This window comes from Orbilia oligospora, assembly GCF_000225545.1.
Source record: "Orbilia oligospora ATCC 24927 unplaced genomic scaffold scaffold00006, whole genome shotgun sequence".
Taxonomy (NCBI): Eukaryota; Fungi; Ascomycota; class Orbiliomycetes; order Orbiliales; family Orbiliaceae; genus Orbilia; species Orbilia oligospora.
The window spans coordinates 1,904,927-1,923,646 of NW_011645563.1; the positions used below are offsets into that span (position 1 = coordinate 1,904,927).

Here is an 18,720-nt window from a genome sequence, read left to right on the forward strand (position 1 = left end):
GCGGGATGCTATAATCTCAAAAATTTCGATCGTACTAAATCCTTCTTGAGCGAGAGTATATCGTTCTGACTGAAAATTTGATCTTTTTAGAAAACTGGCTCCTTTCCGTATATACCATGAACGAGTATTTCCGAAAAGCACATATATCGCAATAATATCCGCGAGGATATATCGACACTCTAGCATAGCCGGATGTTTGAATACAGAACCAGGCAGCTGAAAACCATTCGACCATCTAATAAGGGCCTCATTTTCCCGAAAGATAGGGGCAGGGAAAGTTAACTGTTATCTTGCGGTACACTACGTTCAAAAGCAATGCGTTTAGATTGACACCTATATACACACTCAATCATAACGGAAGTTGGAATTGCACCGATGCCATATCTTCTCAAACCCAAGTGTTTCTGAATAGTAATATCGGCACAGGTAATACAACCAGTGTTGTAATAAATTTGTCGTAGCACCCCAAGAAAGAAATCCCGATGAGACTGTTTATAGCGATCCTGGAAATCTTTCGGTAGATGGGTTAGCATCGTAGATTTCTATGGCAAAACTAAAGTCGGTGGGGCAAAACACCTAGTGAAGAGGTCCGAATGGGCGTTAAAATTGATCATCATGCGTTAGGTGGAGAGCATTATGGACCATCAGAAGAAATATTTGAAGCTTACTGATTTTATTTTGTTCCAGGCACTCTGAAATTTAAATAGGTGATTGAGGGGATCTTGCTCTGCTGAAATCGGCGCACGGTTATCGTCAAAGATGGAGAGTACTCGAGTATTTCAAACATACGGGCGGCGGCGGCTGCAAAGCCAGTGCTAAACACTCCCTCGTCGAATACTCCGTCCGTTGAGTTAAAAAAACGCACATGTCAAATGTGGAATTTTCGAAGCTTACGCTCGTCGCAGAAAAGAATTTACAATTTGACAAGGTTAGCACTTTAATCAAGACCCAGCAGGAAACCTTAATGAAGATAATCTCATACCCATAGCAGTCAATGGATCATTACATCAAATTTCTCTTCGTTCGCTTTAGGCGTAAAGTATGCAGCTAAAGATATCATTGGCATTCTTTCGAGCTGATCCCGAGACCTTTTGTCCAGTTTCAAAAGTTCTGAAACCCAGCTCTCAAATTTCTTCGCCTTGTCTGATGTACAATGAGGATTGAGATCCCCTAATTTAGACGCAAAATGAGGAAAGAGACTTGGAAGTCTGAGCACGAGCTCATTGGTACTTTAAACGAAAGACCCAGAGTCCGCATCTAAATTGTGAGATGTCTTTTCGTATGGGGCGGGCTCAAAATATGAGAGGAATTAATCACCACTGGATTTCTTTTGCTCGAGACTCATTTTAGCTGTAGGTTCAGGTGGCACTAGCTTTTGAAGCCCTCAAATTGTTCTCGGATTCAAAGATCGAGACTTTCGTAAGCGTAGGATGGTTTATTGTGTACCCTGTGCGGGATAACTTTATATATTTACATCGCTCGCTCGCCGCACCATTGTACGTCGAAAGCTAATTATGTGTTACGGATAATTGTATAGTTGACGAAGGTTCAGAGATTTACGGCATATTGCTTCTAGGTCTGGTACGAAACAAGACATCTCGGAATAAATTAAACACAGACCGGGCTAGCCTGCCACCAGACTATATGTATGTAGAGCCTAGACTTGATTTGGTTGGGCCTGGGTTTGCATTGCATGACCAAAGTGAGAAGCACTAAGCTTGTCAAGGAAACTGGTAGCCTCGGATTCAGGTGAAAACCTGCCTCTCCAGCAAGAACTTGTTAGTTAGCCATCCGAATAATCCGAACTTTGCGAATTATTTCTCGAGAAGCTTAGATAGAACGCGTACGCGTACTAGATATATAAGGTATGCAAGACCGATTTGAGATGTCGAGATGCCTTCTCGAAACTCGTAACCTGCTTAGCACAGCCAGATGATTTGGGTTAGTCTCGAATTCATTTTAATTCTTGCATGCAAAAAAATTCGCTTAAGGGGATGTGGGTTGTTAGCCTCGAGACCAGGCGCAGATGGTGAGGGCACAGGTGGGTTGTCTTGAATAAACCTCTGCGTCAAACAAGGTGGGTTCTCCGGTCCGCGAAAAACAGCTCGTCTCCCTAAATTTCCGAAATCATTATTGTTCGGAAAGTTATCCTTGCTCCTACAGGGCTCAATGTTATGATGGGGTCGATGTCTGTAGGTACGCTAAATTGTACGGTTAGTCTAGCCTAGGGCGCCGGGTAATGAGCTTGATACTAATGCATATAACGAATGATCATATGATCGCCAACCAGCCTGCGAGCTGACTTAAAAGCCTAATATCTAGCTTAACATTTCATCTAGGAGTGTGATTTTCTAGTATTGTTCTTAGTAGCTTGAATATTCATCAGCCCAGCAACGTAACTGCTGGTTTGGCTTCTGGTGTAACCACGAAGCTGATTGTCGTAGAACGAAAATACCAAATATCCAGCTGATATCATAATAGAACCTGTTCCGGTCCAAATAAATCACGGAGCAAAAGACAAATCACCCGTCTCAGTTGGGCACCCTTTGCCTCATGTTTCAGTACTAGTATAGTAACAACGCACTATATATATTGAGTAGAACAAAACGGAGGAAGGCGAGGTGGGATAGCGTTAGTCGCAAGCCTATTTCATTTTATGCATGACCCTGGAGTTTAAATGTGCTGTATTCCCGTGTTCCATTTTGACAGGAATTTAATCGCGAGCTGTTAACATGTTAACATATGATCAACGCAACGAATTACTTTAATACTTTAGATTTTGCTTATAAAGTTTATTAGAATGAATATCGGATATTGTATCTAATTTACAATCCCATGCCCATATCTTCCATGATCAAGTTCCTTCGACATTTAAAGGATTTGGCTCAGAAAAAATGAAAGTATCCCTCGGGATTTCCGAAAAAATGGAGGTTAAAATAGATATGTTTTTAAAGTACATCTGGGTGTCCGTCAATGGCCGGATAACTAACTAGATTCCCGGATATGGTTATAGTTCATGAGGGTTTTTGAAGTCACAAGCAAGGCTCGTGCTCCCAAATTAAAAGCACAGAAAGAACCCCAATAATGAGGTATTCCCATGGGTCTATAGATATATAGAGGGCCCCGGATAAATTCGTGCGTTTATTGATTCGTGATAGGGGGTCTACTGACAGCCCCACGCATCGCCTGGAGGAGGGACGCAATTTTTGTAGCAGTAGCTGAGGGGTCTTCCGGACAGCCCTTGGACTTCGGAGGGTAGGGCATTGAGAGCGGTCACTGCGCCAGGAGCCGTTACCAGAAAATCGCATTCATAATCGACAATGAGGAACAGGACGCCGAGGCCGGTTGTGGCATTGCGGGCCTCCATGCATTGGGCACACATCGAATTCCCGCTGCAACCACCAAAGGGGGTGCCACCGAGCCAAACACCTGGGTTCAAGATATTATTATAAAATTGAGTGCCAGTGGTGTAGCCTTCGAACTTTGCAGAAACATCGTGGCAAACGCCATGAGGAATCTGCCATGCGGGCGATGGGTTCTTTCCGTATTTGGGGTGTGATTTCACTAATACGGCAGAGACCATGTACGGAGTAGCGAGGAAGAGGAGAGTATAATTTATGATGTTAAAGAACATTTTGCTTAAATGTAAATATGGTTCTAGAGATTGAAAGAATCTTCGAACTGGAGTTGATGAGCTGATGAGGTGGTGGTTGATGTTGGAGAGATGATTTTTGACTTTAGGTGAATCAAGTGGCTATATATACATGAAAATCAACAACTTGCAGGACTCTGAGATATTAGAGCACTCCACTTGTGTGTACTAGTTATCTTGTAATCTACGTACAAGCGCAATAGCCTTCATACGTACCCGACCTATGCCTCCGACAACCTTCCATATAACTCAAGATTTTCTTTTTTTTAAGCGCATATTTAGTCGAGATTTATAGATCGTCTGCGGTCTCCACATAATGGAAAAAGCAATAGCTAACGGTAAGAATATTGAGGAGCTCAGTAGAATTTGCTACCATGGAGATCGCGCGTTCGGTTATAAGTACCATTTCGAGCTTTGGACTTGAGCTACCATCCTTTGAAATGCAATGGACTCATGATTTTATGACAAGGATATCGTTTATGGAGATAGATACCCTTGTTAGATTTAGATTTTAGATGTATGGATATATGCGGGACACCCCGTTCCGAGTGAGAGCGGTCTCCAGGGCCAAGTCCTTAATTAAGGGTGTGGAGTTAGAAGCGGCTTCTGGGGTATATGCACGCTAAATGACGCCTCCAATTCACACTTAACGGTCTCTGGTGTCAGACCCCGTAGAGAAGAAACGATGAAAGTAAAAGACCTCTTCTAGATTCCAGCGATTTTCATGAGCCGAATGATCGGTATACTACCGCTATGACATTCTTGCACTTTACCCCAGTCTGTTCCTAAATCAACGAGGAGTCACTTAGATCAAGAGAAATGATAGATATCGATACGATTACCAGCGGCCATACTGGGTATTATTGTATGTAACGGCCATTTCATTGGCCTCGTGGTTGCACTCAAGACGCCATAAGGTACACCTAACTAGATCGAGGGGTGGAGTATTGGACTGCGACCCTCACATAGGATGCATGCGTATGCAGGGTGCATTTCTGCATGCCCGATATCAATATTGCAATCATGCGATCCTCATTCCCAAATGTACATGTACGTCAAAAAGTAACCATGGTCCTAATAAGAGAGCCTGGCAAAAAGGAAATAGAAATCCCGCTTACCGATGTCCGTAGTAATACTTTGCCATGTAATTATTGGGTTTTGTCTGTTGTTTTGCTTGTTTTCTTATGCAGGCCATATCAGGATCATGGTTACAACGCATGTGTGCTAAGAGAGTGCAGATCTGCAACCGAAATATTTTCTTGGCGCATGCATAGGGAGTAGTCTTGAACACGAATTTAGTAACCCGCAGGAAAGCGGGGATTAGTTTATAATTAAGGCTCGTAGCAATCGCTTTGCTATATATCGGCAGTAGCCAGCCAGGTAACTTCAAGATGCTTAGTCCGCGCCCGAAAATTAAACGTATACTAGTGGTTGGTGTCGCTAAGTGTGCTAATAGAACCTGTTACGTTGAATATCGTGATTAAGAAGGTCGTCAAGTTAGAGCACTATCTACAAATCCTCGGGCCCATATAGGAGGCGAGCGGGCTGGTAGTACATCGCTGAAATAAAGTTTAGCTCACTTGAGTCTAATTTTGAGGCTCCACAATATCGCTTAACTTCAGAAGTACCCACTTCGCTTCGGCAGTTTGAAACATGCGCATAGATAATACTGTCCGGTGGAATACGGGTTATAAATTTGACGAGGCAGAAACTAAACCAATTCAAGGGCATGTATCAACTATAGTGCATGAATTCACTAGTTAGTCCCCTCGAGTCAAAGCTTAGTTCTATTCAAGCCGCAGCGGGAGGCATGGATTAAGGTGTGGCCGTTTGCCACCCACAAATGTGTATCGTGTACCAGTTAAGGAGCATACACAACATGCATAAAGCCGTTGAAGTCTGTGTTCAACCAAATATCCTGAGCGTGCAAAAAACCCCACGTGCAGCTATAAGCTTATTTTATGGGCTCTAAAGCAAGCCACTTACTCAAACACACAGGTGCTTAGGTTTTGGTTAGCTGGTCGGCTCGCATTTGACCGAGGGCCAGGGCGCTCGAGCTTGCCCTATCCCTGATCGAGATGGACGATCTGGTCTTACATACGATAAGTACACTGGTTTGTAGAATGGCCAGGACTATGGGGCTTTGATCGGGGCTTCTGCTGAAGGTATATTGTTTTAATGCGAGAATCAGGCGTATTGATGCGGTACTACGATGTGCATTGGCCTCAGAACTAGCGCGTAAAATGATAAATTCCGGACAACTTTGCTACTTTCGGCTTTCTCTGTGCTAATTTAGATCGTAGGACTTTTCTAATCGACCGTTGCCTGACGGACGATAATGTGGGGCTCGAAGTCTCTCACCGAAAAATCGGACTGGAAGCAGATTCTTTGGTATCTTGCTCTATTTTCTGGCGGGTTAGTGAGTTCATTCTTGTGATGCTAAGCAACGTAGTAAAAGAAAAGCAATATGGACTAGCTGGGTTTGACGAGCGAAGAGTAAAAAACCCAAGATGCAGCTCAATAGGCACCTAAATAGGTAACAAAAGTCGCTCTTCTTGGGAATCACGGGGCGTTTCGGCATAGCCACCGGCATCTGAATCATGCATATCTTGATCTAGCCAATGGGTTCCAATCCCGCTATCACGATATTCTTCCATCACGGCAATGGCAAAAGCGAACGTGCACATTCATATCAAAAAGAAAGAATAAGCGCTAAAAACAACGGAGAGAAGCCGAAATCCCGCGATAAGTTAGTAAAGTAGAAACCACTATGCATGCCATACCAGTATGCCGTAGATAATCTATCTAAGTACTCAAGTAGCGCAGTATATATAGGGCCCAGACTGCCACCGAAGACAATAGCTGCCTAGATAATCATCATCCTATTATCATAGACATCTCCGCGAGCCTCCCTATCAAGCTTTTGTAAAATACAAAACCCAATACTTATAGAACAAAATGCTCTTTCGGCTCATCGCTTATTTCCTCTTTCTCGTGCTCCCCTGCACCGTATCGGCCGCTATTACTGGGGTGGTCAAGAACTCAAAGTTCGCAAAGAGTCCAACCACGCCCTTCCATATTCCATATAGCAAATGTGCTGGTCTAGCTACAACCTATTCCCTCACTAGTCCCGCGACGGGCGCCAAGCTCTACACCAAGTTGAGGACAAACGTTTGGCTTGCCGGATACTCGCTTGGCTGCACGACAACAGGCGGGACAACAGGCTGCGGCGGGTGCTTCCAGGCCCAGAACTCCAACGGGCTCCTCGCAGTGTGGTTTTTCGTCGCCGACTATCATTGCAACATCTTGGAAATCGCACAAGGCGCCTATGACAGACTTAATACTGTATCCGGAGGTAACTTCAATTCAGCCACAGGGCTCGTATCGGTCGCCGTAAGCAATTGTGTTGCTTAAGGGCATGTCGACGTCGCAGTAATTAATTCAGTCTGAAGTTTAATGTGTCTGGGTACGAGACTAGTCTGAATTAATTATGGTGCAAAAATGGGCAATTGTGGCTATTAGTAGCACGTTTGCCCGTACGAAACGTTCATGGAGAGTGCCAGATACAGACCGCACTTTCATCTCTTAAAAAAGATATTGCCACCTGACCCAAAACTACCTTGATAGGGTTAAGGAAGCAGTAGCTTCAGATGATCATGTATACTTATATATATTGGATGTCTTTATCATTTCTTAGGCGCCTCTTGTATATTTCATACCGTTTTGTTCATTTAACACATGGGCCAGGCTATCGAGCGTGCGCTTCTTTGAAAATAAAACTATCCATATAAGTACTAATACCTGTCAGTCTAATCGGTTTCGTAACGATTCTAGTTATGTACACTATGAACCTTTTCTTTGATCCCGTTTGCCATGGACCAACAATAAGGTTAATAGGTATAGTGTCGATATCGCGGTTACAATCGTGAAATTCATCTTCACCCGGGCTTGTGAGTTGTAGTTCGTTCCGCCCAAATCCCCCAATTTTCAACGCCTGAGCAAGGAGGGATTTAACTCTTTGCTCCTGGGGATTTCGATTGGGACGGCTTTTCAGTACGTTTAACCTACGTTATTTCCGTTAGACAGCAAAATCGGCGCGATGCGACTGGAATTAGAGAACAATCAAAGGTTAAAGTATGTTGCCCGGCTGCTTAGCTTCGACGGAGAAATTACTCGCAATACCTGTTAATCGGCTGAATTTGTAATAGTGCATTCGTTATACAACAACTCCAACACAACGCCCTGAATCAGGGATCTCTCATTTTCGCCGGTCTTCGCCATCCCTTTTTGGGTCATCATCCGATTAGGAAATCTAAGCGAGGTGTTGTGAAGACAAAACAAGACAAGGTTGTGAGAACTAAGGAAGTGGACGTAGCCAACGCGATTCAGAATGCATATACTCGTTCTTGATTCAACCAATAATTTTTTTTTTGAAGCCAGTTTAATCTTAGATTTACGTTTTATTTCGGTCTATCTCTTCACGTATCAGCCAGCAATTATCAGGTCCCATGGTTGATAGGCTCCATCCAAGTTTTCGTTTGAATTTTTCTCGTTTCCTGACTTGGTCAACAATGGGATTATGTGACTCTACCGGTTGGCAGTACAAGAGCAGACTAATATCATCTGGTAATAGCGAACAGCTATATACTACAGTGGTAGACCCCAGAAAATCTTTTAGGCTTTTCTAGCTCACCGTCCGTCAACATCGAAACTATGTGCATACACCAACTACCTTGTCTCATACCCAGACCTGGAAGCAACTGCCCAAATAGTCATAATGGTTGGGCTCCATGCACAACGCATACAAAGTATCTTCCGTCATCTGGTTAGCCGCACAACCGTATTTTCCTTCACTCCCTGGAAATATTTGCCGTATTTGGCGTTGTTCGATGCGACGATCCGGACCTTCCCTGCCCCGCATGCAAACATCCGATTACGCAGCGCTAAGATTAGAGATCGATTACGTATGGACAAAAACGACCACAGTAGACTACTAAGCTCATTCATTACGATATTCAAGCCCACCAACGATTGCGAAAAATGTGTTGTGGCATCGTAAAATCCAACACGGCCTGCCCATGCACGGGACCCGTTTGGGCGATCAAATTCAGCTATCCCGATGTGCGGACCAACCAAGTATCTTGACGGAACGGCAACCGTCGACAAATATCCGTCCAGCCGCTAGATTTACCAATATGGAAGCATTGCGAAGATCATTGCGAGAAATAGTGTGCGACAGAACAATGTTTTCTCAGCCTTGTTCATCCAGATTTGGGAACTAAGCTGCCGGAGGCTGATCATAAGACGCCTTGATAAGCCGAAAAGTTTTATACTGTCGCCTTTAATGCCTCCGCGCATTCTGTTGCATTGCATAGCATAGCATAGCACAGTGTATGTACTTATGAATGGCATCATAATCTCAAAACTCAACAAATCACGAACACATCCGACTGCGACTGACCAGTCCCGAAGCCGAACCCGCACTACCCCACTTCAAGCTGCATGATATTCCACTGAAGCCAGCCAATACCTACCCAGTTTCGCAATTCGGAGAATACAGGATTGAGATATCCTCAGTCAAGTTGTGCAGGAGCTCACATTAGTCTATTATCCACGACAATCGATTCTCCGTTAATCGCGCTAAGGCATGATGGATTGGAAAGTAAACCCACAAATAACAATTTTGTTGGTAAAGATGTCAATAGAATCATAACTCCCTAGCCTAAGGGAAATGGGACCAGGAATTCTCTTGAAAGTAGTGCATGTCCGGCTGATCCCCCGCCCGATCTGCTGCAAAATCACCTATCAAGGGATTATTACTTGCTTCCAAGCCTCTTTTGGGGTAAAAAAGCGAGTTTAACGAATGCACCAAATTCGGACTCGCCGTATTGTTGATAGTCAACCCGATCAGCGGCCTGAGCTAGTGTACCACGCGTCCTGAATACCGCATCGCTGCATCGACGATTCAGCTTCTATCAGAGCGACCAATAAAAAAGTTTCGACTAATTTTAACTTCGCACTTCGGGGTGAGCTGTGTTTCTCTTAGCACTTGAGAAAACAATGGGCCGTATGTATACGTACCAATGACCCCAATTCCATTATACGTGCTTGTATGCGGATGCTAATTGAACCCAAGCTATCAGTACGCAATAAACGATTTACTCTCTCCACACCCCCAAAATGCAAGGTCGAGTCAAGGAAATAGGTGTGATACAAACTGTATTGCTGAAGCCAATTGGTCAGTTCCTTAAACGCATGTTCGTCGAAGTCGCATTATCACTAGGGTAGCAACAACAGGATTTACTTGCCCGACACACTCATATAAGGCAAATATCAAATCGTTCTGCAGCATTATGGGGCTATATTTTATATATCAAAGCCGTCAAGATCTACACTCAATGCGCATGAAGAAGCTGAATCGCCGCTCGCTTTTGGCAGCAATGTACATGCAAGCCACAGAGCCTCGAAATAGAGAGGGACGGCACAGACACGGAACGGGATCTTCAAGGCGCTTTGAAAATCCTGCAATAGTCAAGTTGGGATTCCAGCTGACTCCGTATAGTCTTCTTCGTACGCTATGGTGCATATTTCACTACTGAATGATGAAACGAACGACTGGAATTATCGCAGCTAGGAAAATGCAATTGCCCATTAATGTTCGGTCATGTTGACAGAATGTATAAAGGGACCCGTCGTCTCCCCGAATCTAAAAGTTCTTTTACCATCAAAAAGATATTTATTCAGTATCTAAATACCACCAAGTATTTAAGAACTCTTCAGACCACTATTTCCTGAACCGTCGCAAACAGCCACGATACATTGTATCCCCATAGTCCTCTTTTAAATTCATTTGTACTTAACCCTTTCAAATCTCACAATGACGAAATACGCCATTACTGTCACCAATGACTCTACCCAACCCCGCCACTTTTATTTCTTTACTGCTCCCCCCCAAGTGGAGGGTATAGATGATGGCAATATCTTTGTCAATACGTGGTTAGAGGCATGGGCCGATCCTGGTGAAGTGATTGATGTTAGCACCGTTCTTGACTTTTATGCATGTGAGTAATGTTACTCCACTAGATTGACTGAGCCAAACGAACAGACGCTTACAACTTGATAAAATCAGGGTGCGGCCCTAGTGCCAAAAACCAAGGAAAGACTACTATCTCTCAAGGACTGCCTAGTCCTACACCTGTGACTCTGGGAACCGCCTCTGTTAAAGGCAGTACGTTCCCCATACCCGGTTTAACGTGGAGATACCATTGTACTTGAGTACGAGCACACTAATTGTATACTCTAGGCTCGTATAAAACCCACTGGAATGAAGGTACTCATCATTTTGGCTGGGCCAAGGATGGCATTCCTAATGAAGCCAACCCTGGTGCTTATTCTATTATCACGGATACTTTCACTCCTCAGGATTCTCTTCATATTGGTATGGCCTTGAAGAAAAACGGATCAAATCGTGCAACTCCAGTTGCAGTGGTAAGTATATTAAATATTTCATCAATTCTCTATGTCGAGGGCTAACTGATTCGATATCAACATAAAAGATCCCAGCGGATCCAAATATGAGATACAACATTACCCCGGTTGTTAAGTTTTATGTTGCCGTTGGCGACAAACAACAAAACGAAATATTTCACTACACCGCTGAAAGTGTAAGCGCTGGGTGTTACGATTTTATCGGCAAAGGAAAGGGGTACTTTCATGGTAGTATCTCTTATACCAACCAGGGAACCTGGGACCCAACGGTATACGATAACGACTTACCTCTCCGAATTTTGGGGGCACCTACGGATGCTCAAAGCCTTGTAGCTCTTCCACCTTGGCTCCAGGCTATTGTTGACTTCACAGTTCCAATCGTAACTCAGGCTGTCAGGGATGCTATTATTAATGCTATTCGCCAGCAGCTCTCCCAAATTAGTTACACCGTTGGGAACTTTACCTTTTCTAGTGATGGTAGCAAGTTAACCTTAAGCTATAGGCTGCCTGTTCTTAATGCATCCCAAGCAATTGTTAGACCACGTACGTACGAGAACATTCCAGGCTCAGTATTGCTCTCTATATATTAGCAATTACCTGAGCAACATATGACTATCGAAGTTCTACTAACTGGTTCTCTGTCACCTATAGCTCGAAGAATTAAGCCTGATTCAGAGGTCTCGGTATCATTGGATGCCAAGAATGAAATTCTTAAAATTACGTTCTCGCCACAATGGTTTCGTTGCGTGGAGCTTGATTCCGCCGATTCCACCGATCTTGCCGGCCAATTTGAAACCGCCTCCCTCGAGAGCGCTGGGGTTCCTGCAGCCCTTTCTAAAGCAGTCAATACGGCTCTTAACAGCGTCCAGTCCAAGCTTCCACCAGGGGAACGTTGGAATATTAGTAGCTAAACGCAACACAACTAGGTTGGCGATTTGCTGCTCTAAACTCCAACCATAGCGTTCCGAACGGCCTTGGAAGTCCCGATTTTACCACCGAAACCAAATTGCACTCAATCACCAAGGATAATGCTTTCAGAATAACTTCTCATTTCCTTATCACTTTCGTTTCTAAGTCTTATTAAGTTGAATTCGTCCTAGCAAACTAGTCATGCGATCATACTTCATCCATCCTCTGCAGGATAAAGGATAACGCTTGTCAGGCGTGGGAACGGTTCCATTGTTTGCGTTTGAAATACTTTCGTTCTTCTCTTTTTCTCTTTTTCTCTTCTCCTTGGGAATACTTCAGTCCACCTGCCTCGGGGTGGCGTCGAGTTGAACAACTGCTGCGGAATGGACCCGCCCCAGGACACTGCTACTGTTATTCCTTTGGTCAATTTAGTACCGAAAACCACAAAAAATGTTTTAAAAAAGAGCCTTTAGTACCTGTATGTCCTTCACACTCATTAACGTATTATTGAATTTTATACTTCTGCGATAATTACCGTGTTACCTCTCAATCACCCGCAGATTTTACCGTAAACCTGACCTGGAAGCGTTTATTGGCACTACCGGTCTGAGTTCAGGAAGATTGTCTTTTCTGCTGTCGGTTAACTAGCATTATAACTAACCACTGGATATCTGAACCACTTGTCTTATCAGGATGAGATATTTTGTTCTATATTCAGGTGAGCTGGGTTCAACTTTTCATGCCCCGTGAAACCCATATAATTAGATACATTTATCCAGAATCGTCAAAGTGTCCGCATCTTCTGCACTTTAATATCCGGTGCACGGGATAACCACGAATACCTTGAACTTTTGAAGTGAAACCTAAACATCTTCGGTATGAGGGATAAATTTAATTGTGGATTCTATATTGTTTGGTATTTGATGCACTAATCAATTGATCAATGTGACTAATACAAATATTTGATTGCTCTCGGGAATATTTTTTATCAACAGTCAGAATCATATGCTCAATCAAAGCTACACGCGTAATAACCCGCCCGTCTCACAATAATTTGAAGCCCAGCAAACGTGAACTGATCAATTGTATTAATTAATCAACCCGACCGGCAACACGCACTTTAATGTGTCCAGGTGCTAGACCAAACCGACCCGAGACCTTCCAAAACGATATTCAATCTTGCATATCGCTGATCGGTACAAATTCGAAAAGATTTTGCGGGAGATATTGGACAGGAAGGCTTTCCCTGACTGTGAAGTAGTCCACGGCGATCTGGGTAAAGAAAAACACATTAGAATATGTCATATATTAGGAATTAAGGGAGCACTTGCAATAAACGTATCGGGCTCGCTGCCGACTTCCGTAGTTTGAGACCAAGCTTTAGACTGACTCTTTGTCTTCACACTGAGATATGAGAAACGTTAGTTAAACATCAGCATGCCGCATATTCGTAGCCTTATGAGGGATCGGGATTCCCCGGACGTAGACGCATGAGACCAACTTACGTGTATAGATTCTCACCCTGATGGGGTTGTGCTTCAATGACCCAATTCTCAGCGCTGTCGAATTCTTCCTCCATCAAGATTGCGAAAAGTTTATCATCGATGGAAGCGGCGCGTCCTCCATTATTCGAGAGTATATAGCCCTCTTCGCATTTCTCAACAACCCATTGCGGAGGCTCATTGCCCGCTCCGAGGGCATAAACGGGTTTTGGGTTCCCACTTCGATCCTCAACTAGATGTCGACCGACTAGGTTGTCATTAAGTTTACACTTGATAGTATAAATCCCACTCTCTAGAGACATTCTGGATATTTGAGTGGATGGGTATTTATTTTTAATATTTAATGACTGTTGTTACTCCAAGTATCGGCGAGAGAAGAGGTATGAGGCAGGTATGAATAAGGAGTCCGTTAGTGATTTGGTTGATGTATCGAAATCTGGATGGGGGATTGCTCCCATTATATGGACTTTAAACAGAGGAGATACACAATATACATGCTAGCATGGGGAGTGTGTCCAAGCCGAATCGAATCATGCCTTCACCGAAACTAGATGTCAGACCGAGAATCTTCCAAGAAGCAAGGACTAGGATCTAAGAATGCCAACAAGCCCACCCTCGATACCAGCAGTCAGCTTATAGGCTAGTGATGTCATCTATCTTGCGAACAATATGCTGTAGCTTGGTCTCACACCCGGAAACATTGAGGCGATAACCCCTGTGCTTCGAGACTAACCCCTGTTCAAAGTGGGATCTCACGCAACACAACTCCGCCTGGAAGTATATCCGCTGTCGGAACTCAGCTAGGGCTGAATGTATGTCTTCATGCATAACTTCGAATCTTATGTTAGGGCTGAAACAACCAGACCAGGAAGAATTGCGAGTCCCGCTAGCAGCGAGTTTCAATGATTGGGTCCCCATGATATCTACGTGCAGATTTCTTGGGCCGTCTGTATGGGTCATGCATAAAATTTATCATACCTGTACTAACTAATTGACGAAAAGGGAGTCGAGCCCGGACAAAACCAGCTATCGATGGAGTTTGCAACAAAAACCTTTTTCTCTGAACAAATGTTGCAACGCCTGGTCCCGTCTTCCACTCATCCAAGGGTATCCTTGTCTAGAAATAACAGCATACCTATTGGCTAGCAAATTTGCGGAGCTCAGGCCAACGGCTGTATTATCCAGCTATAATTAAAAGAGTCCGTTGCTGACGTGTGTTATTTCAACGTCCTATGAGACTATCAGTATATCACAAGGTATTCTAACCAGCCCTCAGCAGGGTCTTTTGAAGGAGCTGAAGCCATAACTTGTTGGAACAGATAGCTATGCATTATCATTTTTCGAACAAAATATATAGTAATATTGTGATTGAGTAGTAACCGCGGTACTGCAGTATTGAAGTTTGTGAGGATGGAGCCGAGGGTTTGTTTTTTCTATTTTTCAGACCGACATCGAAATAGCGATAGGTCCCAGCAAAAGATTCCTAGGTATCAACCAGTCTAAGAATACTTATTGGCTCCAAGACACTTGAACGGCTGAAACAAATGCAACTATTGGCGATATTCCTGCAAAATGATGAGATGCGCGCAGAGGTTCCATGACCAACAAGATATATCAGGGGATCTGGCAATCTATCGATATCTTCCCGGGTAACTATTCCCAATAATAAAAGTTATTCAACGAAAATCACTGTCATCGATTGACAAGGGTTGGTGGAGTCTGTGCTGGTGCACGAGGTTGAGTGGCACCTCCTCATCTGCTTCGTAGTAGTAAATGAAGTGTATGTATAATTTCGGGCTACCAACAGTAGCGGTTGTCTCGTGCGGTCACAGCTTAAATCTATTATTGCACTTTACCCGAATCAGGTTGAATATTGGAGAAATTTGGAATGCCACTTTTTAAGGGTATTGGAGTGAGGAAATATAAGGAACGGTGGACCGCTTGTGGGTCAAAGGCCTCTGTTTGTTTCTAATGTCACTTAAGTATATAGGTTGATCGAGGCCCCGCGGCCCAGTCAGCCCTTGTTCAACTGCGTGCGCCTCTTTGAGTGCCTTTTCCCACTTTTTCACCTCTATGCCTCCAGGGCTAGAACTCGGTTAGGAGTTAGCTCGCCCCGTGCTTTAGAACCACGTGGCCACTTTCTGGCGCAGTGATTTTAGATCTCCGCAAAAAGGCTTAGAACATTCTACATGCTAACTTCAGGTCAACGTTACCAATGTGCGATACGACTCGATATCAACTTTTGGTACCATACCGTGCTCAGCGTCGTCGCATTTTAGGCCTAAATAATAACTTGAAATTGAAGAGTTAAACATGTTGACAGCTGGAGTAGTGCTGGAGCATGATAGCGCCGCCACCCTTTTGTTCAGAGTTTCTAACCAAGCCCAGAGCCAAAAGCTTCTTGGATTGATCGACCGTAAGTACGTGGTAATTAGAACTCAAAAACTTCATCTATGAGTGTGATGTTGTACTTTTGTCGGTAGCAAAGGCTGTTCGAGGAATAAGATCACAAAATGGGTAACTCTGCAACCAACTCTAGGGAGTGGCAACGGTACTAATGAAAATTCGTACGGATATGTGTGTCACAGACGACAGAAACCCAAAGGGAAAAAACAAAGCAAGAAGGAAACGGCTACCTACTCAAAAAGCAATGTCGGACCGGACAAAAAAAACCACCTTTAAGCCCCAAACTTCACAACTGTTCAGGGGAAATTCTGTCAGCATAAGGGATCAAGGAAGGAGGGAAGGCATAAATAGTACCCAGAGTCTATGCTACGAGGTATCCCTGGGGAACGTAATGAACAGCTATCCCCCTTTCATAGAATTGTCCGTCGAAGAAATTGACCACCTAATGGTCAGCGGTGAGAAATCCATAGTTATTTATATGACCTTCGCAAATCAAGGCTAAGTCAGGCGTCCTTCTTCGTTGTCAAAATCTCTGAGGTTAGTACTGGGCCTCTAGCAGTTGCGCACGGCCCATTTATAATCTTGACATCGTATTTGTATAAGTTTCGCATGGTATACTTGATGGATATCTTGGCATCGACTCCCAAACCCGATAAATATAACGCTGTCAGGACTCTGGTGTAAATGAGCTCAGAAACCGCACTGGGTATATGATGGTAATAATTATCAAGTGAATCAATGAGAATTGAATTTGCTTGCCGAAGGGATACACCATGTGGAATCTGAAGATTCAACATTGTTGGGTTTATTTTTTAATGTAAAAGCCTCTGTAGTTTAACTATTTTCAATTTCTCAAAGATCTGCAACGAGCGAAGTCGAGAGATAGCCGTGGATTAGGAATCTGAACGGTTATATATTGCCAAACAAAGTATTGTTTTAAAATGAGATATGTAATGTCTCGCGGTTATGGAATAGTTGTACTCTGCAAAACGAGTACGGACGCGACCCCCTATGCCCCTCCCCCTGCGAAGGAGGGCTGTGGACAGAATATCAAACGTATCTACAATAACTGATGTTATATATAGGCTATCAACCCAGATTATTTCCGTCACATGGTTCAAACTTAGACCATGGCCATATCCTCCCTGAAAAGGTGTCCGAGTTGCCCCACCGCGATACCGCGGTACAAAACTTTCATCCAAGGAGGATAAGAGTCGTCGATAGTGGAGGCAACAAAAAATACGGTTAAGAGGTGTTGTCTGGTTTACGAGACCAGTTAAGACACTGAAACCTTCCAAAATTAGATATCAAACACAAATATTAAATGTTGAATAAACATATGAAAATATCGTTTTCGCCCAGTTAAACTACACAAAAATAGGGACCCGATATTTCGTACTTTACTCGGTGAAGATACTCGCTTTGCATGATACTTTCTAAGTCACAAGACTTAGAATATTTGCTAGCGTTCGACAGCTGCGGTAACACGGATGTCTGCACGACTAATTGCCCCAATGCCCGACTGCTTCAGCAGAAGGGACTGAGAGACAACGCGTGTGTGATACGATACATAAGGCTGAAACTAGCTCTAGTAGTTGATTAAACTGCCGGCCGAACTGCTCTAGATATTTTGCTAAGTTTACCATTAGACACTTTATTGCCTTTTTCGGCTCTTAATTTTTCACAAATAAACCTACCCTTTAATGTTGATATATGTATCTTGCCTGCTAAAGTAGCTTACGAAGTGGTGTAGTCGGGTGAGCAGCACAGCGTAGTAAAATGGCTCTTATACTGCGGCACAAGCAAACTTAGGAGGACAAATGTGCCCCGGAAGATACCATATATCTACCTAGTTCTTCTTTTATTATTCATTTTACATCGCAGACCAAGTCTGAGAAGGTATGCCTGGTCGCTTCCATAATCGAGGATAGCCTCTCCCATGAAATCAGTCTAAGTCGCAGGCGATGCTTGCTTGCAGGCGGAAGGAGCCTTTAGTGTCTGTTCAACGTCGTACTAAGCCGAATTAGGATAGATACCCAATTCGCAATAGTGACAGGGTTATGTGTACCACACAATGGGCCGGTCGATTGATAGCGATCCTCGCAAAACAAGCGGATGTGGTCTCGTCATGCCCTGTCTTCAGTGTTGGCATAATGGTCTTACGAAAGCAATCGAAAGTATGCTTGTGTCTGAGCGTCGTCAAAGACAGCTCCGGCTCTCGGAGAAAACCAGGTACCCCTTCATGCTTCACAATATGTGTTGTGTCTGTGGGGTCATCAGGAAAGTGTGATATCTCTTCTCGCTTAGAATAACCAATAGCTCGCCTCAAATGAAGTCATTCATCTAGAACTAACTAATGGATGCTCGCGACCTACCTGCCGTGACGGCATCTGTATAGATCTTGGATTAATGAATATAATACTCAGCTACTAGTATACTCCCGGTATATCTTCCCATCGCTTAGCTTTGCCCGTCCTTAATTATAAGGACATTGTTCCCGTCATTCGTTCTTCGTGGGGCGTCATTCAGCTCCACTTCCTAGGATGCAATTGGGCGAATAAGACGTCTTTCCCGTTGAACGTGGTGGTCGTTCCTGCATGAAAAGCTAAACAAGATATAAAAAGCGATGCATCTTTGGTTCCTGTATGGTGAACCGGGGTTAGCTGGGCAGCGGCTTCTATCCGAAAGAAGAAGGTGCAGAGGCTCGTGGCTACCTAGCCCAAACAATTATGATATTCCATTGAATAATATTCCTTTGCGGCT

At 43.8% G+C, this 18,720-nt stretch overlaps 4 protein-coding genes across 4 annotated transcripts; 2 read left to right on the forward strand and 2 right to left on the reverse strand.

The window, feature by feature from the left end:
- Window positions 1-3,163: 3,163 nt before the first annotated feature.
- AOL_s00006g560 (uncharacterized protein) lies at window positions 3,164-3,634 on the reverse strand (the record flags this gene model as incomplete). Its single annotated transcript, XM_011119869.1, has 1 exon — window positions 3,164-3,634. The coding sequence occupies one exon, from the start codon at window positions 3,632-3,634 to the stop codon at window positions 3,164-3,166; it is 471 nt and encodes a 156-aa protein (XP_011118171.1).
- Window positions 3,635-6,610: 2,976 nt separating this feature from the next.
- Window positions 6,611-7,066, forward strand: AOL_s00006g561 (uncharacterized protein; the record flags this gene model as incomplete). The annotated part of the gene is made up of 1 exon (XM_011119870.1): window positions 6,611-7,066. One exon carries the CDS (start codon window positions 6,611-6,613, stop codon window positions 7,064-7,066), a length of 456 nt encoding a protein of 151 aa, XP_011118172.1.
- A 3,463-nt stretch (window positions 7,067-10,529) lies between these two features.
- On the forward strand, window positions 10,530-12,051 carry AOL_s00006g562 (uncharacterized protein; the record flags this gene model as incomplete). Its single annotated transcript, XM_011119871.1, has 5 exons — window positions 10,530-10,713; window positions 10,782-10,880; window positions 10,956-11,140; window positions 11,209-11,683; window positions 11,792-12,051. 5 exons carry the CDS (start codon window positions 10,530-10,532, stop codon window positions 12,049-12,051), a joined length of 1,203 nt encoding a protein of 400 aa, XP_011118173.1.
- A 1,171-nt stretch (window positions 12,052-13,222) lies between these two features.
- On the reverse strand, window positions 13,223-13,853 carry AOL_s00006g563 (uncharacterized protein; the record flags this gene model as incomplete). Its single annotated transcript, XM_011119872.1, has 3 exons — window positions 13,223-13,321; window positions 13,381-13,453; window positions 13,555-13,853. 3 exons carry the CDS (start codon window positions 13,851-13,853, stop codon window positions 13,223-13,225), a joined length of 471 nt encoding a protein of 156 aa, XP_011118174.1.
- Window positions 13,854-18,720: the final 4,867 nt, after the last annotated feature.